Source organism: Eptesicus fuscus, chromosome 11 (genome assembly GCF_027574615.1).
Source record: "Eptesicus fuscus isolate TK198812 chromosome 11, DD_ASM_mEF_20220401, whole genome shotgun sequence".
In the NCBI taxonomy this organism is placed as follows: Eukaryota; Metazoa; Chordata; class Mammalia; order Chiroptera; family Vespertilionidae; genus Eptesicus; species Eptesicus fuscus.
The window spans coordinates 15455542-15483389 of NC_072483.1; the positions used below are offsets into that span (position 1 = coordinate 15455542).

General features: G+C 41.4%; 1 protein-coding gene across 1 annotated transcript in view; it reads right to left on the reverse strand.

Annotated features, from left to right (window-relative positions):
* Positions 1-27848, reverse strand: part of NCKAP5 (NCK associated protein 5) — a 908330-nt gene that overhangs the window by 271403 nt on the left and 609079 nt on the right. Inside the window, exon 6 of the mRNA XM_054722813.1 lies at positions 4076-4163. Coding sequence (XP_054578788.1) covers positions 4076-4163 — 88 coding nt within the window. The remainder of the gene's footprint in view (positions 1-4075; positions 4164-27848) is intronic.

The following is a 27848-nucleotide window of genomic DNA, read 5'->3' on the forward strand; positions in this document are numbered from 1 at the left end:
GGTGGGGGGTCCCTCAGCCCAACCTGCCCCCTCTCACATACTGGGAGCCCTCAGGGGATGTCCTACTGATGGCTTAGGCCCAATCCCCACGGGAAGCGGGCCTAAGCCGCAGTCTGGCCTCCCTTTGTGGGAGGCAACCGGGCTGATCAGGGGAAGGCACCAGCCCCATCACCCTGCTGCTGCAGCCACTGCCAGTCACCACAGCCACCAAGGTGTTTTCATCAACACGACTCCAGTTCCTTCACCAATAAAAAATGACAACTTTCTTTAGGGATTTTCAAGATGTGTCTTTCATAGGATACGCATTTCTTTCTTTCTTTTTTTTTTTTATCCTCGCCTAAGGATATGTTTCCATTGACTTTTAGAGAATGTGGAAGAGAAAGGGAAAGACAGAGAGAAACATCCAAGTGAGAGGAACACTTTGATTGGTTGCTTCCTGCATGAGCTCTGATCTGGGACCCAGCCAGGGAGGAGCCTGCAACCTAGGTACATGCCTTGATCAGAATCAACCCAGACCCTGCTGTGGGCAGGCTGAGGCTCTATCCACTGAGTCAAACCGGCTAGGGCAGAATATGACATTTCTTAGCCCTCCAGCAGCGGACCTTGTTTTTTTTCTCCAGAAGTGTGGTGGAAAAACCCTAGATCACCTTTTTGGATTCTTATTACCCAAGTTACTAAGAATATTACCAGTGGCATACAGGAAGCTTAGCCAATGTGCAGTCAGAAAAGGTGTTTCCTCTATAGTTCACACCAATCACGGGCTGTGCCCTGCCCAGGCCTAAAGCCTCTAGCCAAAGCTTTAGGCCTGGGCAGGGGACCTCCAGCTCCCTGTGATCGCAGACACCGCCCATTGGGCCGGGGACCCCAGCTCCCTGCAAACCACCACAGGAGCAGAACCCCTCACAGGAGCGGACCCCCAGTTCCCTGCGATCCATCGCAGGCTCCCCACTGGTGACCAAGGCTGGAAAAGCCTCTGGCAGATGCTTTCCTGGTGGGCGTGGCTGGTGGGTGTAGTGAAGGTACGGTCAATTTGCATATTACTCTTTTATTAGGTAGGATAGAAATGTGTGCAGTTTTAACTCACTAAGTTTGCTGCAGCATCAATGGGAAGCTACTACACTTATGTAAAAAAGTAAGTGAACAGTTGTCATTGGAATGAATAAATGAATGTAGAGTGCTCTAGATAGAAAGTGGAAAGGCTTATGTTTAGGTCCCAAGTTTGGTAGTCATCAGAGGGTAGCTTGGGCTCCACCATTTAATCTCTCTCTATAACTTCCACAGTGGAAAATGAAACCAACTCTCGCTTTCCCATGGGCCTAAGCCTTGCATGGGCCTCAGTCCGAGAAATCTTGCTGTTGGAAAGTCTGAGTCAGGTGTGCTCATAACACCCCACACTATGAAGCAATAAATCTCCCAGCTCATATTCGAACCAAGAATTGAACTTCAGGAAGGTGTCAACTGCCGGCTCCATTGATGGCAGCAGGCCCGGCTCGTACAGACCTATTGCGCTGCTTTGAGCCACACTTAGGAGACCCGAGTTAGGGAGATGCCAGGGACCCTGCCTCAGTGCTGCCCGGCAGGATTTTGCTCCCCCTTCTCATTGCTTGAATCCCTAGAGTACAGGCTGTACCCAGAATATAATCCGAGCTCAGAAAATCTGTTGAATGTGTAAATGACCCTATGGGCCATGGAACCCTAGACTGTCTCCTATTTTCCACATAAGGAGCCTGAGGCCAGCTACAGCAATGACTGAAAAATCCCATCCATGTCTTATCAATTCAAGTGATATACTGCCTCCCCCCTAGAGGGAGGCACTGAGTTCCCAAACCTAATGGACTGGGTCATAGAGAGAAAATAGTTTTAAAACACATTTTTTTAAAGTGCCTCTGTTTTCTAAGTAGCTTCCAGTTTTAAAAATTAAATTCCAATGACGATGTTTAATGTCTAGTAAGCGGTGGAAAGATAAAAGAACCATCTAGAGAAAGAAGTTACCTGGATGCACAGCAAGGAGGCATTTGGGAAAAGCACAGCGGGATGTGAGTTCTTGGTTCTATCTTGGGCCTGGCATATGGGGGCGAGGGGGGATAAAGGGGTGGGGGGGAGGGCTTAGAGTGGGGAGCAGGACTATGGTTCAGATTCTCTTAAGCTGCACTGAACCACTTACTGCAGAATCAAGCCCTTTTCACACACACACCCTTTTATTTATACCTCAATTTTCTACCAAAGCAGATGCAACACCTCGGAAAGACTCAGGGCTGGGAGGACTGAAATCCTTATCCCAACTTTAGGTGACCGCACATCAGGAAAAGCGGACATCATTCCTATGTAAAGATACCCCTCACAAAGGGTACTTCTGCAAGAAGTGGATTTTAGTGATTTTTAATTGTCCTCATGGCACTCACTTTAATCTCCTCTGAGGCAGCTCAAATCAACTCCTTGCACGGTATTCATTGGAGATGGAGAGCAGCTGCCCATCATCCTAAAGGATTCCTGCACATGTCTCCAGAGTCAACTATTGAGGACAAAGAGTTCTTAAAGCCAACCCTGCCTGGAATTCTTAGCTTTGTGTGCTACTGTGGCTTTTATGATCAGAGTCCTCCCAATCTTCCTCATGACAAGTTAGGTGGCAGAGCCCTGAACTCATGAGTTCAGGGAAGCCAGTGTAAGGTTATCTTTAGCTGCTGGGCTCCTCTGCTTACCTCCCAAACCCACTTCCTCAGCCAGCAGACACGGAGCACTGCGATGGGCATTATCTCAAATTTCAGCCCACTTCTTTGCCTGCCTTAGCCTCTTTAGCTCTCTATACACAGTAGTGCAATGGATATTCGGTCTCTATTTGTCATTTTAAGTGATTTTTCAACAGAAGTCTTCTATATAATAAAAGGCTAATATGCAAATCAACTGAACGGTGGAACAACAGGTCACTATGACGTGCACTGACCACCAGGGGGCAGATGCTCAGCACAGGAGCTGCCCCCTGGTGCTGGTGGTCAGTGCACTCTCACAGGGGGAGCACTGCTCAGCCGGAAGCTGGGCTCATGGCTAGTGAGTGCAGCAGTCGTGGTGGGAGCCTCTCCCCGCTCAGGATGTCCAACTGCCAGCTTAGGCCCGCTCCCCATGGAAAGCAGGCCTAAGCCATCAGTCGGACATACCCCAAGGGCTCCCAGACTGCGAGAGGGCATAGGCCTGGCTGAGGGATCCCTCCAACCCGAGTGCATAAATTTCGTGCATCAGGCCTCTAGTTTATCTATAAAGAGTACCTGCGCTCTTTCTGCTGTTATTTCTCGTCCCCCCTGCCAGAACCTTCTCACCTGTGTGGCCAACTGGGTCATTCTCAGGCCAGGTGTCCTGCCCTCCATCCTGGCCACCTTGCTGGTGTTAAAGAGACAGGGACTGAGGGTCCTGGATGATGACGACCTGTCACTGCATTGACCTCCTACTCTCTGTGGACCTCTTTAGATTCCACAAGGCCACACCCATGTGCTCAGCATATGAGCATAGCCTCATCCAGCTCTCCCGTGCACCCTCAGTCTCACAGTTAACCTTTCCTCTCCCCAGACCATTATTTAATGACCTTGAGCTTCCCATTCTCCATGCACCCGTCATGCAAATACACACCACTGCACCTCAGCTAGGCTTTCCTGCTGCCCCGTGTCCTTCCTCTTGTTCTCTATTCCAGGTCCACCAAAAGTGGCATAGCTCTCTGGGAAGTATTCCTTAGCTTCCATACAGGGTAAGTCACCCCTGCCCAGTGTTCCTAGGGAGTGTGGGAGCTACCTCTCACATAGCTCTGGCCACAGAGTACTTCGATATTTTTATATGTCTCTTGGTTTCACGGCAAACTTACTTTTTACCTTTTCCTACAACCAAATCTATAATCTGTTTCACAGTAGGAATTCAAAAAAAAGAGTGAATTAAATAAATGTGCACATGATTCCTCAAACAGAGGTAACCATATGGATCCCAGCACCAGGGTCTGGCCCATACTTATTTATATCACTCTGAATTAGGGAGGACAGAGCTAGAGAAATATGAGAAAATCAGTACCCATTCGAGTGTAAGAACCGTGGTATACCTGATAGACCATTATATTAACAGTGTCTTCTTTTTTCTGCTCCGGAGGTCCTTGACTCTGCAATAGATTTCGTACTGTTTCTTCCATCCTGAGAAACAAAAAGATACAGAAATTCTTTAAAGGTTTCCTATTAGCACCAGTCTACTCCCCTTAGTAGAAATCAATCTTTAGTGTGTATTTCCTAAGCTGGAACCTGAAAAATCTCCCTTCTCTTGCCTTCATCCCCTCTATCAAGAATCTGCCATGAAGTTCTTCAAAGTCACTCTTCAGAAGGTCTCTGGGGTCTTTCTCTTCACCATTCAGGCCTCTGTCTCTGGCCTCCTGTGTCTGTACTCAAGCAAACATCCCCCAATACTCTTTCACTTTCAATCGCTCCCTTTTAACTTGACACAATGCTAACACATTCATCTTCCTGAAATACCACTTTGATTTTTTAAAATCAATTTTCAAAGTTGACAAATATTACATAAATGCATTTTCATCTTTAATATACTATTGTGTCTTTCCATGGTGATCTTTCTGTGTCAGCACACAGAGACCTATATATTCTTCTCATCTACTTCCTAGTATGTTTAATTATTTAACCATTCCCCTGACAGAATTTAAATTACTGCAAAATTTTTACTATTTTGAACAATATCTTTACACATACATCTTAGTACACATGTGAGTTTTTCAATAGTTATATTATGATATATACTTTATGTGATAACCTGTTTTGTTTTAAATACCCACCTCCAATGCTCACCCTTACCCCTGCATCACCCAAAAGTAAAGAGTGAAACAAACACACCTATTTCCATTTCTAGACATTGTGTCATGCTTGAAATTCCTGTACCCTTTTGTCTTCTCAAATCCCATCCATCTTTCAAAATCCATCTCCAGTTTCACTTCCTGAGAGACTGTGTCACTGGTCCCCCGCGTCTTTGAATTCTGGTAGCCCTATACTTTAAATCAGTATGCTATTACTTAACTCCCCACTTTAAATGTTCAAATATTTCATATATGCTTGTATTATCTTTTGAAGTAAATTAAAATATTTGGTATATAACCATGTCATAGTTTCTTATGTGTCTCCCAGAATTATGCATAATGTAGTATTTGATACACATTATTACATGAATACTTTATTAATTTACTAGAGGCCCAGTACACAAGTGGGGTCCCTTGGCCTGGCCTTCAGGATCGGGCCAAAACCGGCTCTCTGACATCCCTTGAGGGGTCCCAGATTGCGAGAGGGTGAAGGCCAGACCAAGGGACCTCACCAGTGCACAATTGGGGCCAGGGAGGGATGTGAGAGGTTGGCCAACTGGGGAGGGACCACAGGAGGGCTCCAGGGTGTGTCTGGCCCATCTTGCTCAGTCCCGATCAGCCAGACCCTAGCAGCAAGCTCACCTACTGGTCGGAGTATTTTCCCTGGTGGTCAGTGCATGTCATAGTGAGCGGTTAGCGGCCTTAGCATATCATTACCATATTATGCTTTGATTGGTTGAACAGCTGACTGGACACTTAGCATATTAGGCTTTTATTATATAGGATTTTGAAAATATTAAGTACTTAACTCTTTGTAAGGAATTCACTATGTGTACTCAAACTGTGTTTGAATGAACTTGTCCTTGGGGCCCATCCATGAGGATCTGGGGACAGAACTCTGAGAGCAGGACACATGAACTATGCATGAACCTGTGCTCTCCTACCCAGAACCCGAGTTGGCTGTCTCTTCCAGTCTCATCCGGAAGCTGTGGCTTGGTGACTCAGATACTTGCTTAAGACAGAGAGCAGGCTGACCCAGCTTCTCTCTCTTGAGAAGGGCTTCTAGGATTGCAAATTAAGGGCTCTAGGAGGCCCACGAATTCCCTGGTGTGGTATGGTCATTACAGTAGCAAGGCAATGTAGTTCAAAATGTCAAACTTTCTAATAGTTCATATAACTACTGAGCAGCAGAGTGAGGAGAGTGCAGGTGAACTGGCCCAGTCTAAGCCTGTACTATAACTGGGGAAGTTCTCTCTTCACAGGGTAGCAACAGGACCAGGTGGGATTTCAATAAGACATGGACACTGATCGTGAGTGCTCAGAGAATGACGTGTGACCACACATTTACACAAACCATCTATCTCTCCACACATCTGCTTAGGAAAGCAAAATCTGTTTCCTACATTTTCACAAATCTTATGTTATTAATAATAGTAACTCAAAGTTAAATAGTACTTTTAACTTGTCAAAGAACTCATTATTTATCATTATAATGTGCTTTAAAAATATCATTATATCTATGCGGTAGATGAGAAAGCTAAGGCAACAGAAAGGTTAAATGGCTTACTTACAGGATCATGGTTAGTTAATAGGGGAGTTGGGGTTAAACCATTTTTTCTGACTGTAAAAAAGAGCAGCCTCTTTCCAGGAGGCCTTATTTACATGTAGGGGAATAATTTTATTTACTTTTATTTATTTATTAATTTTAGACAGGGAGAGGAAGGGAGGGAGGGAGAGAGAGAATAACATTGATTTGTTGTTCTGCTCATTCATGCATTCATTGATTGATTCTTGTATGTCCCCTGACTGGGGATCAAACCCACAACTTTGGCGTATCGGGGCAACCCTATAACCAACTGAGCTACCCACTTGGCCAGGGCCTGCAGGAAAATGATGTTAAATAAAGAAGAGTCTTAACTCCTGATCAGGAGTTATCTTGGTGAACACTTATTGGATGCTGAAGGCAACAATATTGCTTCTGACCTGAGGGGAACTTAATATTGGGTAGAAGAGAAAAATGAAGTTTATGTGGAAAAAAATAAGTGGGAAATGCCACAAGTTCTGAAATAAAACCTGATCAGAGCCCATTTATAATACTCCATGTCATTGTATATGAACAGAAACAATCTCTTGAATGGCAGTGCATTTCCCTGGAAGTATGCTAACGCTATCATAAAGAAGAAAAGTAATGATAACAGTGATGACTCGCCCGGTATCGCTCAGTTCCTGTACCACATACCAGGGACTAACCTCTGGTTTTCTCAGTATTAGTCTGCCTCCTCCCCACCTTAGCACAGAGGCTAGAGTTTCTTCTTGTGCCAATCCTTATCTCATTCATTTATAGACAATTGGCACAAAGGTGGCCCAACAGGTAGAACTCAGTTAAAATGAAAATCTCGCCTTTTTAAAAAATAAGTTAAAATACAATTCTGTGACCATGCATATCTTGCTGAATTATCTCTTCTGTATAATTAAATGTTCTATGCAAAAATGGCTGGATCAAAAAGGAAAAAAAAAACACACACACACACATATATTCACCTTTCCTCACTATTTCTTGGCTTTGCATTTTTTAAAAAAAGGAAAATGTGGAGGTGAACAGAAAGTTGTTGAAATAGAATCTCAAGCAGCCTAGACTCACAGTATGACTGTGATTAATTAAATTAATTACAATTAAAGCCAATTACATTCCTAAGCCTCAGCTTGGCACAGACCACAGGGACTGATCCCAATACTTGGAAGCAAATTGAGTTGTCTCATCTTTTCATAACCTCTATGAATCTGGCCACAGAGAAAATATTTTGAGCCTGATGAGACGATACCATTATTTATTCCCTGCTGACACATTCTTCCTTTCTTTTTTTAAATTCTCATTTAGTAAAGTTCTCTATTTCTTTTCCAGAAAATCAAAGACTGTGAAACATCATCCATTGTCATCTGAATGCCAATGACATTTTACTTCATTTTGATATTTTGATAGCTGAGGTATATGGTTTGCATCACCAGTCTGCACACAGAATAATTCTACCATCTGTTTCCCAAATGTGACTAAAAATCAGTCTATTCATTTCTTGGTCAGGCGTGCAGAGGGTTTTTTTTTATTTGTTTAAGTTGTTGACTGGTCCAATTTATCGTTAAACACTAACCTTAAATAATGTCTTCCAGTTGTTATTTTTTGTTGTTATTTTCCAATTTGAGTCTAAATCCTTCCTTCCCCTAAATACTGGGAAAGCAGTTGTTGTGACTAAAAATGTATAGGCCAAAATTATACTTAGTGAAATGTAATTTCTAATGCATATTAATAAGCTATTTTTTAAAAGTTAAGACGTATACAAGTCAGAAAACAAATAAACCAAATTCATATATAAACAGTATATTTCAGGAAACATAGATATAAATGTAGCTATATTACTTTATTGAAAATAGATTCATATTTTAAGGTACATATTTAATTAGTGAATTCTTATAGTTTTCATTCGGGGGAAGCAAAAAGAACCCCAAACGAACATAGTTTTTTGCTTAAAAAGGGCACTAACTTAAAGTTAGAAAAATTGGACATTAAATAAGAATGCATTAAAAAATTCAAAGCCACACCAGAGCAGGATTAGTGAGGCTCTGCACCAAAATTCTCTCCCGGGGTCCACCTCCGTCAAGTACATCCTTGTAAAGCGCAGATCCTGGGGTCCTTGTCCTTGGATCTGCATCCAATCTCTCCAGAGAGGGTCTCCCTAGACACAAAAGGACGATCTTTCTGGAAGTAAATGTTAAAAGATAGTGGTTTCCTGAATCCTTTCAAGGCAGGAAACCACCTACTCATTCAGGGCCTGATAATAACAGATTTCTTTAAAATCAGAGACTATGATTTGGGCGCTGAAGAGCTTGACTCATTCAGTAATGAAAGTGCTATTAGAAAACAGACCCCAGGCTCCAGAGGGAGCATGCAGAGGAATGTGGACTTCCCCACATCTCTTCCTTCCTCCACAGGTCTAGCCCTGCGTTTTGCCTAATGCCACTCTAGAATATTATCAGAACATTAGACTGAAGTGTTCTTTGACTCCTATGATCAAATACTTTCTTTATCATAACTTCATTTTGACAGAAATATAACAAAATAAACACAAAATCAGAAGACACTTCCCCAACTCAAACTGGTAATAGATTGGCTATTTCAGCTGAAAGCTGAACTGAGTCATATTTTTAAGAAATATTTTAACATGTTGCCTGGTCGGTGTGGCACAGTGGTTGAGTATCAACCCATGAACCAAGAGGTCTCCGGTTTGATTCCTGGTCAAGGTACATTCTCGGGTTGTGGGCTCCATCCCCAGTAGGGGGCATGCAGGGGGAAGCCAATTGATGTTTATCTCTCATCGATGTTTCCATCTCTCTATCCCTCTCCCTTCCTCTCTCCTAAAACATCAATAAAAACATTTTTTAAAAATGTTTAAGCACACTACAACTGGGATATTCAGAAAAAATATTAATTTATTTTGTATATAACCAAACTCATCTCTTTCTTGAGCCCCTACATGCTGGTTAACTAGCATTAACTTTTGTCTCAAATCTATTTTAAATGTTAGACTTAGTCTAGCATAATGAATTTTTAAACCGATTTTAAAATCCATTGAGAAACAAGTGTCTATCAACAAAAGAATAAATAGCTGTTATATATTGCCTATGTAGGAATACTATTCAGCTATCAAGAGGAATAAGCTGATGCATGCAACATAGAAAAATATCAAAAGCATTACACTGAGTGAAAGAAGCCATACACAAAAAAACTAAATATTATGATGCCATTTATATATAACTAGTGGCCAGGTGCACAAAATTTGTGCATGGGAGGGGTGTCCCCTCAGCCTAGCCTGCACACTCTCCAATCCGGTACCCCTCAGGGGATGTCTGAATGCTGGTTTAGGGCAGTGGTTGGCACGGTTTGCCGCTCTGTTGATTAATGAGTTTGCCAACCACTGGTTTAGGGGATCAGGCCTAAACCGGCAGTCAGACATCCCTCTCACAACCCGGGACCGCTGGCTCCTAACCGCTTACCTGCCTGCCTGCCTGCCTGATCGCCCCTAAACACTCTGCCTGCTGGCCTGATCGCCCCCAATTGCCCCCCCTCTGGTCTTATCGCCCCTAACTGCCCCCCCTGCTGGACTGATCGCCCCAACTGCCCACCCCCACCGGCCTGCTTGCCCCCAACTGCCCCCCCACTGGCCTGATTGTTCCCAACTGCCCACTCCCCCGCCAGCCTGCTTGCCCCCAATTACCCCCCACTGGCCTGCTCATCCCCAACTGTCCCCCTCTGCTGGCCTGCTTGCCCCTAACCGCCTCTGCCTCAGCCCTGCCACCATGGCTTTGTCCAGAAGGACATCTGGAAGGTCTCCCGGTCTAATTAGCATACTACCCTTTTATTAATATAGATTTTAGTATAGGGAAAATTAGTCTGTGATGGAAAATTTAAGAACAGTGATAGCCTGGGGGGAAGGGTTAGAGATGGGGCAGAGATTGGCTGGGAAAGGACATGGAAACTTCCTGGGAGAGGGTAATGATCCATAGCTCCATAGGGGTTTGGATTGCACAGTATATGCATTTGTTGGAATCCATCCAATGGTACATTTAAGATTTATGTATTTCATTGTTTGTAAATTTTATCTTGAAACGAAGAGACCTGTAAACTAATTTGGAACTTTAGTTAAATATACACATGCTCAAGTGTATATATAATTTGAGATGAACTGTATTGATGCCTGTGACTTTGAAATGCATCAGAAATTAGATTTACAGATGAAGAGCTAGATGGCCAGATGGCTAGATATGCAATGAAGCAAGTATAGTAAGTGTGAGTAGTAGGATCTAGTTGTTGGGTATATGGTGTTCACTGTAAAGTTTGTTCAATTTCTCTGTATGTTTATATTTTTTTAACAAATTGTTGACTAGGTTGTTTTATGTAGCCCAAATATTTATCTCTTGGATAAACATGTTTAGCCTCTCAGTAGAAGAGTAGTAGACTGCTTCTCTTCCCTAGGTAGTTGCTAAGCATATGCAGATCTGGTTGGGTGAGTCTTTGTAGAGTAGGAGACATAAGTGTGATATCATTTTACACCTGTGCAGTAGTCACTTGTCCCCAGGTTTGTTCTGACTCTCTTGGCTCTACAACTGAGGGTCCTGAGGCTGTTGCCAGTCTGTTTGTTCTGCTGGTCAAAGCTCAGTGGTATGTCCAGCACTCTGCATGACCTTCACCTTAGCCTCTGCTGGCTGTAGTGCCCTGAATCTCGGATGCCCCTTCCTCCAAGCGTGCTGATCTAGTGTCTGTCTCCAGACACTCATGTAAGGGTGCCCTTGTTGTGGCACAGCAGCCCCCAAACTAGGCCACTGGCTCTGCAGTCAGCTTCTAAACAACACAAAGTCTGCGGGCAGCCTGGGAAGATAAAACCCAGGACCTGCCTTACGCATGAGCATAGTGGACCACCACGCAGACAAGGCCATGTCCCATTTAATGTGCAGACATACATGCGCAGACTTGGGCCTTTGCTAGAATCTTAAATGAGAACCAATCATGTAAACACCCATCTGTCTTCCATGTAACCCACCATCTGAAGTACCACTTTCACTCTCTGTTTATCTTCATCTGTCCTTCTAGCCACCTCCAGCACCTGAAAAGGGTGCCTTCTCATTTCTTCTCAGATATCAAATCTGACTCCTTTCCAACTCCAATCTCTGAACTAAGTCCATTTCTGCCATTTATGATGGTGAATTAGAGTATTTTTCCTACACACTGAGAAAGCACTATGATATGGGCCATCTAGACTTGCATAGCCTTTCATATATTAAAGGAGGGAGAATGATGGAATATGGGTAATCATAATGTAAAGTGGTAGCATGACCACAAGGCCTTGTCTTTTTTAATCCTCTTTAGCAGAAGTTGAAGATTTCTTCCCTCATTCTTTTTGAAGTCCTAGGGAAAACTAGAGAAAAGCTCTAGTATTCAGAATGACAAAATAGAAAATGCAGATTTTAAATATATATTTATATTTACATTTATATTTATATTTATATTTATATTTATATTTATACTTTACTTTGTTACATAATCACTCTATGGCAAGCACTGTCTGATTTAATCCTCACAAGTTCACAGAGTGAGTACTATTATCTGCATTTTTAGTTTTATTTATTTACATATGTACTCATTCATTCATTCAAAATAAAGAAATTGAGGATACATGAGAATAAAGAACTCATTCAAGGTCATCCTCCTCGTAATGGTGAGAGTTATACTGGAAACAATATTTGACTCCAAAACTCACAATATATTTCTACTGTGCTACAACAGCACGCAGATAAACATTTAAACCACACCAGTGTTTACTTAGCTATAAACCACATTTTTTTGCCATATTGTTATCATATGTCAACATCTCGATCAGTGGGTGGTTACTTGCAAATGTTTTGTACTTGAATTAGCCTATTCTCTCTATTAGGTTAAGTTTCTTCTAAATCCCAAACAGGTTCACACACTGTGATATATTTTGACATCTGTTTACTTTACTATAGCTTTTATTATAACACAGAGCCTAAATAAATACCTATTGAAGCATTTAATACTAGCTATTCATGGAGAGTGCCTTGGGGCACTCTCCATTCCACCCAAATGCCACAGATTTGACCTCTTCCTTCCCTAAGGGAGAAGCCCTCTTTCTTGCTTTCTTAACTCTCTCAGCTCTTCATCACAGCACTGTAGCACCTTAGTAATGATCTCTAATTCCTTGAGGTTAGTAACTTTGCCTTGATTATTTTACCTCTAGCAACTAAGCATAGCTTCTGTCATTGGGTAGGTAGCCAATAAATTATTTTTAGTGAATGAATAGCTTTTTCTCTCATTCATTCCCTCGCTACTTACATTTTCATTTCCCCACAGACCTACATGGTCAGAGAGAAGGAGTGACAAGGGAGAGGTGCCAGCAGACTGGAAGGGCAATGTCATAGCTGTGACACATCAAGCTAAGATGCTGGGCTCCCAGTCATTCGTAAAACAAACCAAATATCTCCAGAAATAACTCCCTGCTATTTATAGCACATCAAATATGCAGTACACATGGTTAATCTGCAGCTAATTAACTTAGATGGTTAGAACATTACCCTAATGAGGCCACAGTCTAGCTCAGACACCCTTTACCAAGACAGACCACTGCTCTACTGCTGGGGAGAGAGAGGACAAGAGAATTATTTTAATGAAGAATACATTTTGCTTGGCCTCCCATATCATTTGCTTTTAAATTTATTTTTCTCATCCTACTTCCGTTGCTCTCCTCAACAACCCATCTTGCCTCCCCATTTTAATTGCAGTGCAAAACTTCCCTTAAGTTTGGGAGTGAAAAGAAACACTGACGAATATTCAATTCCAAGAGGAAACTGTTCAGGTGGAAACTTTGCTGGTTTAGAACTGGGTTCTGTCCAACTGCACCAATGTGTTTCCTTAGAAAATGAGAATTTGCTCACTTAGAAGCTATCACATCTAAGCATGTAAGCAGGGCCAATCCCCAGGCTGGCCGTGACTTTGCTATTCTTCACCCAATCACTGCTGATCCTGGCGCCAACTGTCAGGCACAGTAAATCTACAGGGAGGATAACTGGAAACTGCACTGAACCCGAATGTCACCCTGGATGAATGGCGAAGGACTGGAATTTCTAATTTCTTTCCTGGATGATATATATTTTTAATTCAGCACAAATTTTGCAAGAATAATACCGTTGCCCAGAAACTACGGGGCTCTAATTCACTCATAGGGATGCCACACCATTCATAAACAGATCGAAAGGTGCTAGTCCAATTTGAATTATTGTATTATATTCACTTCAGGGCCATCTGTCTGTGAGGAGAAAGTAACATAAATTTTCTCAGAGGCAGGCTTATGCTGATCCCAAACTGGGAGCTCACTGTACAGAGAGAAGAGTTGGAGCAGCAGGATGATACATTCTGACAAGTCCCATTTTCCACGTGGAGTTGAAGGGAATCCCCTGAATGCTACCAAGCAAACCACAAGTGTTTTTTGCTCAACAATGGAGCAAGATAAAATGTCATTTATGGATTCATATGTTTGGAGAGAGAGAGAGAGAGAGAGAGAGAGAGAGAGAGAGAGAGAGAGAGAGAGAGAGAGAGAGAGAGAATACTGCCAGAAAGGAAAGGTATATTGCACTAGCTTTCTGGTTAAGATGGAAAGTAGGGTTGGCATTATATCCCAAGAATCTATAAGGTGTCTACAGTATGGGTTACTTTTCTCAATGGATGCAGATTTTTAATGAATGCCATTATAAATTAATATGATTATTAATTTTATTAGTACAAAACAGTTAATAGATAATATAATCAACCATGAACTAAGATGGCAGCATAGGTGAATGCTGGTACTCTTGCCTCCCACAACCACATCAAAATTACAACTAAAATACAGAACAACTATAATTTTGAACAGCCTGAAATCTGGCTGAATGGAAATGCTATAACTAGAGACCTGTAGAAAAAATGTACATCCAGACTAGTAGGAGGGGTGGAGGATCAGAACAGGTTAATCCAACACCCATGTGTGGCATTTATTTTTAATCAGGAGGAATATCTCTGGTGTGGAGGCCCACCATGAGGAGCAAGGGGTCCCAACCCCACACCAGATCCCTCAGCCCAGGGTTCCAGTGCTGTAAGTAGAAGTCCCAGCAACTTCGGATTATAAAAACCAGTGGGGATTGTGGCTAAGTGACATGGAGGCTACCAGAGTCCTAGGCAGTTCCTCTTAAAGGGCCAGCACACAAACTTACATGGACTTGCTCCCTCTGAGTTCCAGCACTGGGGCAGTAGCTTTGGAGGATCCAGGACATATGGGGAGGAACTGGATTGTCTGGCATTGAGTCAAGAATTCAGGGTCAGCTTTCTCCCAGAGAGGGGTGCTCACAGGGTCCATTATTCTTATGCTGAGACCTCCCCTATCAAAGAGCTGATTGGCAGCCATATCTGAGTTTCAATCAGCATGGCCCACACTGTCCACTCTACCCTGCTGATTCCCTGAAACTCCACCCCACCCATTTTGTAGCCCCACCCAAGATGTTTGCAGCAGCTTTTACATATGAATGGCCTATCCTGATTCAGGTTTCAAACTTTCCTAAAATCTCTCAAACAAGCATCAGCTGGCATCAGCATGCCTCATATCTATAAATAAGAGGCCCAAGAGAGCTTGGCCTTGCTTGGGCACTTCCAAACCCAACATAAGTAGTAGCCATCTACAGAAAGCTCTGTAGCTCCTGCAGGATGGCCCCAGGCAGTGGCTGATTTTGCACCTCCCAGGAGGCCCCAGAGCCAGTGCACCCAGTGGACAGCTTCAGATTATACCAGATTACAACTTACACATCCATGAGTGACACACTCAAGCACTGAAGCCTCACTGAAATAAGTCTTGCTCCATAGGGGTATCTCCTGCATAGCAGCTCTCCCACTGTAGTTGCAGCTGGTCCTCACATCCAATTGGTCTGGAGGTCAATTCCTGCCTGTAACTTCAACAGTAATCAAGGCTCAACTACAACAAGATTATGCACACAGCCCACTCAGGGGCACACCTAGAGTGCCCAGCTCTGGTGACTGGGGAGGCTGAGCCACTGAGCCCTATATGATACTTACTACACAAGGCCACTCTACTAATTCCAGGAGACATAGCAGCTCTACCTAATAAATAGAAATAATACATAGGGAAGCAGCAAAATAAGGAGACAAAGAAACATATCACAAATGAAAGAACAGAAGAAAATCTCCAGAAAAAGAACTAAATGAAATGAAGCAAGCAAACTACTAGATCCAGAGTTCAAAACAATGGTTATAGGAATGCTCAAATATCTTAATGAGAACTTCAGGGGACTTAGTGAGACTTTCAGGGATCTTAGTGAGAATGTCAAAGACATGAAAAAGGACTAGTCAGAAATTAAGCATACACTAAATGAAATAAAGAATAATTTATAGGGCCAAAACCGGTTTGGCTCAGTGGATAGAGCGTCGGCCTGCGAACTGAAAGGTCCCAGGTTCAATTCCGGTCAAGGGCATGTATCTTGGTTGCGGGCACATCCCCCGTGGGGGGTGTGCAGGAGGCAGCTGATCGATGTTTCTCTCTATCGATGTTTCTAGCTCTCTATCCCTCTCCCTTCCTCTCTGTAAAAAAAAAAATCAATAAAATATATTTTAAAAAAAAGAATAATTTATAGGGATTCAACAGTGAAGTAGAGGATACTGAGAATCCAATCAATGATTTGGAATATGAGGAAGCATAAAACACTCAATCAGAAGAACAAAAAGAAAAAAGAATCCAAAAATATGAAGACAGTGTAAGGAGCCTCTGGCACTGCTTCAAGCATACAAACATTCACGTTATGGGGTGCCAGAAGAAGAGAGAGAGCAAGATAACTGAAAACCTATTTGAAGAAATAGTGACAGAAAACTTCCCCTACCTGGTGAAAAAAATAGACTTACAAGTCTAGGAAGTGCAGAGAGTCCCAAACAAGATGAACCCAAAGAGGACCACACCAAGAGACATCATAATTAAAATGTCAAACATTAAAGACAAAGAATCTTAAAAGCAGCAAGAAAAAAGCACTTACTAAGAAGAAGAAGATAAAAACAAAGATCAAAACTATGAACAACAAAATGGCAATAAATACATAGCTAATAAAAAACTGAATCTAAAAGTAAAAATAAATGAAGGAATCTAATGAACAAAATAAACTGATGAATAAAATAGAGCCAGAGTCATGGGAACATGGAATAGACTGATGAATCTCAGAGCGAAGGGGAGAAGGTGGAAAGAGATTAACCAAAGAATTTATATGCATATATGCATTACCTATGGACACAGACAATAGGGTGGTGAAAGCCTGGGGTGGAGCGGGAACTTGGTAAAGGAGGGCAATTGTGAAAAATGGGTAGATCTATAATATTCTCAACAATTATTAACAGCACCCTTTTCACTCCAAAAATTGTCCTGGTTGCGGATCATTATTTTGATCTTCCTGTCAATGGAATAACTCAAGTATTCAGACTGCACCCCCTCCTCCAATATGAGGCCTTCAATGTTGGCTGGGAAAACAGAGACTAGAGAATTTTGTAGGGATTTTCACTGCCTCATTCCAGGACAAGAAGAAATCATATTGGTGCTAAAGTAATGTCTGTATTGTCAGAATGAGGACGCCTATGGAACTCCCTCAGTGATTGCCTGCAGTTCCTGGCTGACTACGCAGTGGTCTCTGGGAAACTGAACACCGAAACTCAAGAAAGACAAGCAAATGTTGGTCTTGTCAGCCTCTTTCCATGGGGTGTCACTTATCCATCTCTGCTGGGTGACTGAACTGTCATTATTGAGACTCTTGTCTCACTTCCCAGCTAGATATTGATTGGCACCCTTCTGTCACTCAGGCCAAATTGATTGCCTGTCTAAGCAATTAGTCTCTCTGAGCTCTCTGAATTGTCTACAAATGTGTTGCCTGTGATCAAGGAATCTTCACACAAACACCTTCAAAGTCTTCTTGGCTATGAAGAACAAGCTATCAAGCCTTCAGCATGACAGCTAATAGACATGTTTTTGATGCAGCCAATTATGTAGTAAATATCTATAAACATGAAAAAGCTTGAATGTCCACAAAACTTTTGTAACCAGCCAAGTTTCATTGGCAAGGAAAATGAAAGGTGTGGTTTCTCAGCAGTGTTACTGGAGGGACACATTTAATGTTTCACTTCTCATTACCCAAGAGTCACCCTTTATAAATGCCATCATGACTCAAGATACGGCAGTGACAGGCATGCTTGATCCTTAGAAACTTTGAAGTGTATAAACTTGTCAATATTTAATAGGCAAAATGGAAAATAAGTAAAAAAAGTTAGTCAATTGAAAATATGCTTCTATGTTATATTAAAAGCAAAACAAAAAGCATCACCATAACATGCATGCCTTATCCTGGGATGTCATGAAAGTGTAATTTGTCAGTCATCATAATTATCTGGTTTTGGATAGAGATGTTTCTATCAATGACCCTAAGGAAAAGGAGGTTCCTTTTCTTTTCTCCTTGCCTATCCAAATATCATGCATTTATGAATCTCCAGCCCAAATCCCATCTCCCACTTTCCTGTTAACTCTGGCCCATAGAAGTCTCTCCTAAGCCCACTGACAAGTGTTTTCCCTGGAACACTTATAGGAAATCACTGAGGTTTCTCAATAAATGTTCAGGTTCCCATGTCCACCTGAGGCCTAGTGAATCAGAATCTCTGGGAGGGAGGCCAGGAATCTGCACTTGTTATACGCACGTTCTTGCACATTAACCTATGAGAATCTTGCTTCTACTTTCATGTCCTCCCAAAACACTTACTTACATACTACCTGGCTCTGTTAAATATTACAAAAACAATTTTTAGAAGTGTCTTAGTTCAACATCTACTTTATAAGCTTGTTAGGGGCCCCAGTGTATATTTCAGGTCTTTTTATATGATCTGCATCACAGAGTGCATATCTATTTATCCTGAGCAGAAGGGCTTTTCCGAAGTTGTGAAATTGAACACTGATTTGCTTTATTTAGAGCATGTTCAATGTTGAAAAAAATAGATAGAAGAGCATATTTTGATGAATCTATTAATTTCAGATATGAAAAACTTAAAACTAATGTCTTCTGTAGGATAACTATCTCTTCAGTTATCTGCTCATTCATGTATCCCTTCACCAATTTTTCTTTTCCTTTACTTGATAATAATCTGTTCAATACCTACTATGTGCTTTGTGCAAGAACCAGTTGCTCAAATAAAGAAAAACCACCAAGTGTGGGAGCCAGGCAGACCAATTACCCTGTGGTGTAGTTGTGGCAGAAGAAAAGGTCTAAGAGGCTGAGAGACACACGGGAAGTGTTGACATATGTTGAAGTTTTGGAAATCAGTAGGATTCAGCTTGATGGAAAAGGGAGTATCAACCATAACTAATGATTTTGTTTGTCAACTTAAAATTGCTTATTATGAGTTTTATTAATGAGAAATGTGCTTTGAGTGCATACCAGACTGTATGTCATTGAAAGTAAGGGCACTCCATTTTAGTTTTCTACAGGTGTAGGCATTTTAATAAAATAAAAGCATTTTTAATCATTGTTAGTTATATTCATTGTTTATTAACTACATGTCAGACAATATTAACTGGGACTCTAGGTAATGCTCCCCCAATAGATAATATTAATATTCAGACCATTTGTTCCAATATGTTCCCTGTATATATGCATATATTCCCAATGATTTGGGATATCCAGGTGTCCTCTGGTATTTAGAAAACATCTTTCTTGACCTTGGATGTCTATGAGAAAATAAAGTACAACCCATCAGATTATCTATTACTAAGAAAGAAATACTAGTATAAAACTAGACTCAATAACTGCAAAATTCCCCAACCAGAAGGTAGCCACTAAATAAGAGCCAGTTGTCTTCAAGTGTTTCTTCTTGAGGAATACAAGCTTTCATACAGCACTTTTATTGCACATCCCTGCCCAATGAAACAGATGTTAGAAATATAGTAACTTCAGGCAAAATAGTGCCTGTTTATCCTTGAATTGTCAATGCTACAAAAGTAAAGAAACAAGGGCACTTGAAGGAAAAGGGCAAAGAACCTACACAGTGAAACTAACTTCAAAAAATAAATTTTCTTTGATATGTAATGGAAGCAGAAAAAGAAGCACAGTTTTCAGATTTATTGCAAAAGAAAAAGTAACAGAAACTAAGCATTGATAAGCACTCAAACTTGGCCAAGTGATGAGATTTTTAAAATGTAATGAGTGATAATATACTATTTTGATTAAACTGCTAGAAAATATCATGACACTATATCCTATATAATAAAAGGATATAATATGCAAATTGACCAAACAGTAGAATGATGGGAACGCCTGTGGCCCCTCGCCCTGGCCAACCCTGCCCCTAAACCGGCACCCCGACCCTGAGCGAGGGCGGGGCTGGCTAGCAAACCGCCCACAGCCCCTCCCCCCTGCCAGCCTGCTCCCAGTGGCCCCCATTGGGGCGGGCCAGCTAGACCCCACCAGAGCATGAATTCATGCACCTGGCCTCTAGTCTATAATAATAAAAGCATAATATGCTAATTAGACCAGACATCCTTCTGGACAACCTTCTGGATGAAGTTGGGGCTGTGAGGAAAGCCCAGGTTTTGGGTGCTAGAGGGAAGCTGGTGCTGGCAGCCGGGGGAAGGAAGGCCTACTCTTGCACGAATTTCGTGCATCGGGCCTCTAGTATATTTATATTCATTTTAAAACTGACTGCCTTAGGATTTTCAGGTTCATTTGTCAGAAGTCCTTCCCCTTTCCATATATAAACAGGAGAAACTATGCAGACATCTGCTTTCCTTCCATCCATGTGATTTTAATGTAAGATTGGTAGACTATAGACCTGCACTACACAAATGTAAAAAAAACACCACATCCCTAGCCAGTTTTGCTCAGTGGGTAGAGCATCAGCCTGCGAGGAAGGGTCCCAGGTCTGATTCAGGTCAAGGGCACACGCCTGGGTTTTGAGTACAAACCCCAGTAGGAGGCATGCAGAAGGCAGCCGATCAATGACTCTCTCTCATCATTGATGTTTCTATATCTCTCCCTCTTCCTTCCTCTCTGAAATCAATAAGAATATATTAAAAAAAAACAAAACACCACAAAACAGTAATAAGGAGCACACTCAATTTCCTTCCAGTCATCCTTGCCTCCCTGAATGAAGAAGAGCACATTAACTGTAAGGTGCAGAGACTCCTTCCCTATTGGGAAGGAAGGAAAGGGCCCTTCTGCAGTAACGGGTGAGAACATGGGTCCCCTAGGACTTAATTATCCATCTCTTGTTAGGCTGTCATAGGGGCTCTAAAATAATATTTCTCTTTGCCTACAGCCACGAAATTGACTAGAGAAGTTGAGTAAATCAAATGTCAATGTTCTTATGGGTGAGAACAGATGGCTGCAACAGGAAGTTGTCATTATCACAGAACAGTGAATAAGTGTGGCTATTTGAGGCGGGAAACATATCAGTACACAAGAACAAACATGCACACACATTGACTATAGTGGTTTTGGTGGTGCTTACTTCTAGATTTTATATTTGGACATATTGGCACACCATGACCTAGTCAATAGCAATGCCAATTAGGAAATTGACACATATGGAGGCCCATGAGCCCTGCTTGTCATGGATATCATTGGACTCCTGAATTTATCCTCTGCTGTCTCTTCTAGACCTTTGCCTTTATCCTGCCCTTTGCCAGCTATTCTCTCTCTCTCTCCTCTCTCCTCTCCTCTCTCTCTCTCTCTCTCGCTCTCGCTCTCGCTCTCGCTCTCTCTCTCGCTCTCGCTCTCTCTCTCTCTCCTTCCCTCTCTCCCTCCCTCTCTCTCTGAGTTCCTTCTTTACCAGATGACAAACAAGTTAGCATCAACTTTATCCTAATGAAACTTCCTTGGTCCCACTCTCCCTCTGCAATTTATCTATCCCTCTAAATCCAGTAACTCACTGGACTCGTTCAACTTGAGGCTCTGCCAGAACCTCTCACGCAGCACCCTTGCAATCAGTTCTGACCTCATTCCTGACTCTGCCCTCTCCTGCCTCCCCTGTCGGGCCTGGCTCTGTCAGCCGGCTTCCTGTGGCTCAGCATCTGGAATCCTCGGGAAGCGCATCAGACTCCAGCTTCCAGGTTTGTCAGCTCTCAGGTTCTGCTAAGGAGGTGTACTCCAATATTGTTAAGGCCGAAAGAAGTGGATGATTTTCCTCCCCTGCCCACCGTGGTGAGATGGTGTGGGTTTCTGCAATGCCACCAGGTTTCATCTCCTTTGCTGCACTCTGAAGCCCCCTGCCTGCCACCTGTCTCAGGGCTGAGGGCTGCCACAGCACGGCAGCGTTCCCATTGCTCCTATACCTCTGGCAGCAGTAACAACCTCCTAACGCTGGACTACAGCTCAGCGTGAACTTGACAGCTGGTGGAGGCCCTGACTTCTGCTCCTTGGACCCTTCCCTGGATTAACCCTCTTGGTGCTGAAAGTATTTTGAAAGGTGTCCGTTTTCCTGACTGATACTGATGCCACCATCACAGTCACTTGGGATGAAAGGTCTGGAGCACTTTCTTCAACTGCTCCCCCATTCCCACCAAAGTCTCACCCCCTGCCCTGCAGGGCCAGGTCTTCCCCTTCACTGTCTACTGTCCCTCGACCAATGTCCCTACCTAGATCAGGTTCTATTACTTATCCCTGAACTGCTCCAAAAGCCTTCCTACTAACTAGTTGCTCCAACTAGTTAGTCACTTTACCATCCTAACCTGTCACCAGGTCAATCTTATTTAATCATAATTCTTAACATTTCAATAAATTAATTAAAAACCTTACACCCATCCTCGTTACTACAGGACAAAGAATGACCCACATAGCCAGGTATTTGAAATCTCTCTTTCTCCCTATGTTTGTATTTACCTATTTCCCCCTTCACATACTAGTAGCATATGTGTAGTCAATCACAGCTACTAGGAGAGAGAACGGAAATAGAAAGGAGAAAGAAAGAGAGTAGAGTTTGCTCCTGATTTTAGAAAAATCTGGATGAAAGTAAAAGCATGCCAACCTGTAGAACCAGATAAACTCAGAGCTACAATCTGGTGGCCACATCGATGTCAGCTACCCCAAGGCCCAGCCCACACACAAAAGAGAGCTTGGTGTGTAAGAAGTTAAAGGGTCATTATCCTGCAAAGTCTGTTGATTTATAATAAATTTTAAGACTTGGAGATATAGTGAGTAAAACAATGAAAAAATAAAATGGAGTTACTATGGTCAAGATGCTAACTTATTAAAATCAAATAGGCTAGGGCACAAGCTAAAGATTCTATTCTTACTTTAGCCTGGGAACTTGAGACTTTTGAACTTTTCTGTGTGGGCCAGTGCCTAGATGCACCTAAATTCCATGTGTAAACCTCTGAAGAACTTGAGAATGTGCATGTGCTGGAGATGTATATACCTTATATATAACCACTTGCCATGCTTAAGAGAGAATGATTCACTATACAGACCACCTGGCATCCATTATCAAGACCACCTGGCATCCATTATCCAGGCCACCTGGCATTTGGAAGCCTACCGTTCTGGGCCAATCTGTGGTCTAAGAATGCAGGACTGAATTTCTTAAATGTGTACCTTTCACTATAAAACTCTCAAACTTTTCTGTCTCCTTCAAAACACTCTGAGTCTTATCTGCTAGTGTTTTTAATTTGCAAATCCTAAGACCCTTGAATAAATCTTTGTCACTTATTTCTAGCCAAAGCCTACTGGCTCTTTTGACATTAGTCACATGGGTACAGAAAGCTGATGAAAATGAAGAAGTTTCTATTTTTACCTGCTTTGGAAATAGAAGCTCTTTAACTAAACAGATGGTGCATTTCACCCAAATCTGATGAAAACAAATCTCTGCTTGCTTTCTGTATTAAGAACTAATTTAGCAGCCTTTCCAAGATTTGTCATGTTCTTTGTCTTAAGTACAAAATAAGACAAATAAACTAGTGTTTTTGGAACCTTAATTAAACAATATTAATGCTATAGGAGAAAGAGTGGTCTGTTATCCAAAATGAATCACAATAAAACAAGAGTAGGTTTTCCAAGTTGGACATACTGCTAATAACATTCAGTATAAGGAAGGATTTTATTACATTTCTTAAAAGTTTGTGTCTGTAAGATTCAGAAAATAATAGCTGAGTCTGGCCAGTAGAACAGAGCTAAGGACCACATCCAACATGATCAGATTCACAGAGAAGACATCTGCTTGCCTAACCAGGAAATGTACTTGAAGGGAAAACTAGGATTATAAGGCAATGCAATATTTATGGTTGCAACTCAAATGAAAACACCTTTTAATACGTAATTGAATGACATAACAAATGTATAATGCCTTCTACATTTCATAAATTTGCATTGAATAATGGCAAAGGACAAGAAAATGACTCCATTCTTAACTGATTGATATGCAGCATGAAGTGTGTTCAATATATATTCTTTCCACACTAATGTTCTATTTTTATTTATATGATCATTCCTGACAAACATAATATAAGCAATGTCTGTAAATTTTTTATTAACAGAGTGCTAAGACAATACTGCCATGCCTATATAAAACCATCTGCTAATGTCTCATGTCAAAACCTATTTATATTCTTTTTTTCTTCCCATGTTTTATGAAGGCAACTATTTCCAATTAAATTAATTCTGGACCGCCTTCGGGCATTTATGCATTCTTCTGGCATATCACATTCTTTGGGAAACCCTTGGGTATTCAGATACATTATGGAAATTCCTAAAACCAAAGCAGGATCAGGGTTTGGAAGTATAATATGCCTTTTTTTTTATCATCACCTGAGGATAAGTTGATAGAGAGAGAGAGAGAGAGAGAGAGAGAGAGAGAGAGAGAGAGAGAGAAACATCAGTTGGTTGACTCATGTATATGCCCCAACTGGGGATTGAACCCCAACCCAGGTATGTGCCCTGATGTGGAATTGAACCCACACACAACCTTTTCTTTTCTGGTGTATGGGATGACGCTCCAACTAACTGTGCCAGGGCTATACGTTTTCTTTTTAAATGTAGAACCAGAGGGCTATGTGCAAATATAGTATTTCATTTTGCAATTAAATTCAGGTGAATTATTCAAATTTAAAAATGTGAAATATGTCATGATGAGCCTAACTCAGGTAATTCTCCCTTATTTTTGAATGGAAACATAGCTGAAGGTACCCTATTAGTAATGAACAGAGAAAGGTACAACATTCTCGCCTAAAGATCCTGAAGAAAAGTCTTTTCTAACACTGTAAATCTTTCTCATTTAACTAGACAGCAGGTTCAGTCCACTGACAAATCCTCAGGCCCCGGATACTCTTGTAAAGCACGCCCCCCAGCCCTCCACCTCCTCCACATATGAAAGCAGTAACACTGAGGAAATCTCCAAGGGCTGAAGTAGAAGCCCGAGAACATAGCTTTGTAATAAAAAATTATTCCTTTTTAATTTAATTTTTATTGTTGACAATATTACCATTTCCACCCCCCTCAAAATTATTCTTGACAATGGGTGCCACTTCTAACCTGCCACTTAATTTCTCAGGGTCATACAACATGGTAAAAAATAAAAATAAAAAGAACAGTGAATCAAAGCTCTTAATGGAGGACAAGAAAAGGAAAGGAGGCATCTTCTCAAATCTTTCTAAGTCCTCTAATGTGAGTCCATAATCCCCAAGACTTTTTCCTTGACCGCTCAGGTTTTGCTGAGTTTTTCACCCTGTCAATGTCTCAAGTGTTACTTGTATTTCACACATTCTACTAATATTTTGTCTTCCATTGTTTTCTGCAATTGTCCTGGGTGTGCATCCTGCCTGTCCCCCAGCCCAAACAGAATGTAGTCATCTAACTCTTCATCCTACCATGTTACCTGGGAGAATGCACTGGCCCTGCTCAGAGAGTGTCCCCAGTTAGGATGTCTTAGGAAGCCACGCAGAAGAGAATGGAGGTTTTATGGAGACAGTGCCCTGTTTTTGTTTTATGAATCTCCCAATAAATTCAATAAAAAAGTAAAAAATAAATAAAGTCAAGGCTCATCTAAATATTTGCATATTGACTGTTAAGAAGTTATTGTCCCCAAGAGAAAATGTCTTATTTGCATAAGGATTACAACAAAGAGGCAGAAGTGTGAAATGGCTCTGCTTCCAGAGAGCCTAGGTTTTACTTCTGCTAGATTTAATATCTCTGTGCCTCTGTGTCCTCACCCATAAACAAGGGTAAGTATACTTACCATGTCTTACACATGTGAGGATAGCATGAGTTTAAAGGATTGAAAGCACTTAAAACAGTATACAAGTGTTCTTGTTGCTTATGTGTTCAATAAACACAGCTACCATTTTTTTCAGGGGAGTCAGAACAATTACTAGGTGTACCAGTTAATAATGTGGATTTTTTTCAATAGATGCAGTTACACATATATTGAGGTATATGCGATTTGATATGTATGCTATTTTGTTGTATTGATAGCAAGCTTCAAAACTTCATATGTCAAATTTACTGAAGGTGTTAACATCATAGATATTTTTACGCTTAAAAATGTCAAATTTCGTGCCAAAAAAAGAGCATTTGCAGGAAGTTTTAATTCATTACTTTATATTGAAGAAAAAATTATTGTATACTTCGGGAAGTTTATGGTGAACATGCTCCATCTCAAGATACTTGTGAAAGCTGGTTTAAACGCTTTAAAAGTGATGATTTTGATGTGAAAGACTAAAAAATCTCCAGGTCAACCGAAAAAGTTTAAAGACCAACAATTACAAGCATTATTGGATGAAGATGCGTGTCAAACTCAAAAACAATTTGCAGAAAGATTAAATGTTGCTCAGCAAACAGTTTCTGATCTTTTACAAGCAATGGGAAAGATCTTAAAGGAAGGAAAATGGGTGCCACATCAACTGATTGAAAGACAAATGGAAAACCAAAAAGTCATCAGTAAAATGTTGCTTCAGCGGCAGGAAAGAAGTCTTTTTGCATCGAATTGTGACTGGTGATGAAAAGTAGATTTATTTTGAGAATCCCAAATGCACAAAATCATGGGTTGGTCCAGGTCAACCATCAACATTGACTGTAAAGCCAAATTGCTTTGGAAAGAAGACAATGCTCTGCGTTTTCTGGGATAATATGAGTTTCTAAAACCAGGTAAAACCATTAATACTGATCACTACTGACAACAAATAATCAATTTGAATCACGCTTTGATCGTGAAATGACCAGAATGTGCCAGAAGACACAGCAAAGTAATTTTGCTTCATGATAATGCACCATCACACACTTCAAAACCAGTTAAAGACACATTAAAAGATCTTGCCTGGGAAGTATTAACCCACCCGCCGTATTCACCAGCCCTTGCTCCTTCCGATTACCACTTGGTCTGATTGATGGCACACGCACTTTCTGAGCAGCACTTCAAAATAATCGAAGTGGAAAATTGGGTCTCTGAATGGTTTGCCTCAAAACAAGAAAACTTCTATTGGAATGGTATCCACAAATTACCTGAAAGATGGGGGAAATGTGTAGCTAGCAATGGACATTACTTTTAATAAAGCACTTTTGATGTTTCTCTTGAAATTATAGTGTTTTCTTTGATTACAAAATCTACCATTATTAACTGGTACACCTAATAGCAAAAGCATTGAAAGACAGTCTCCTAAGGCTCTTCTCCAGTTTTTTCTTTGTGGATACTCAGAGATGGGATGAGAACAAACCTTCAGCCATAGTAATTCCAGGGAAATTTTATCTTGAAAAGAAACCAGCTAGTGGTTGCCATTATGCACAGCCACAGAACAGGCCTACAAGTTAAGATGGGTATAGAATGCCTAAAGGCTTCCAACCCTCTAGTATTGTTGATTTGAAAGCCAACCATTAGAGGTTAATTTCTTTCACTTAAATTATTGACTACTAACATTCAAAGTCTCTTGGAAGAAAAACATAGTATGTAATAAATGAAATGGGCCTGGCTATAGGAATGAAGATAGGCCTGAAGTAGAATCCTATTTCTTTAATTTTTCTATTGAATAGTATGATATTATGAAATTACTTAACTTCCTTTTTAGTAACTCTTAAATAGAGATACCTTACTAAGTTGCTATTTGGAGTGGAGATAGTATAAGAAAACCATACAGTAAAGTGCCTGGTGTACAGCAAGCACTCAATATTTGCTCCTATTAATTTTTTAACACTAGTGGCCCGGTGCACAAAATTCATGCACATTAAAAAAGAATTAGAGGAAATATTTTAATATTGCTATTTGCCCTTCCTCTATAATAGAAGTATCCAGCTGACCCCACCCGCATTGGGCGACACCAAGACCCAGCCGGCCCCACTCCAGTCAATCCCCGCCAGATGGGGGACGCAGCTTTATGTCCTGGTGCCAGGGCGGGGGGTGCGGCCTCAGGTCCTCCGGCCC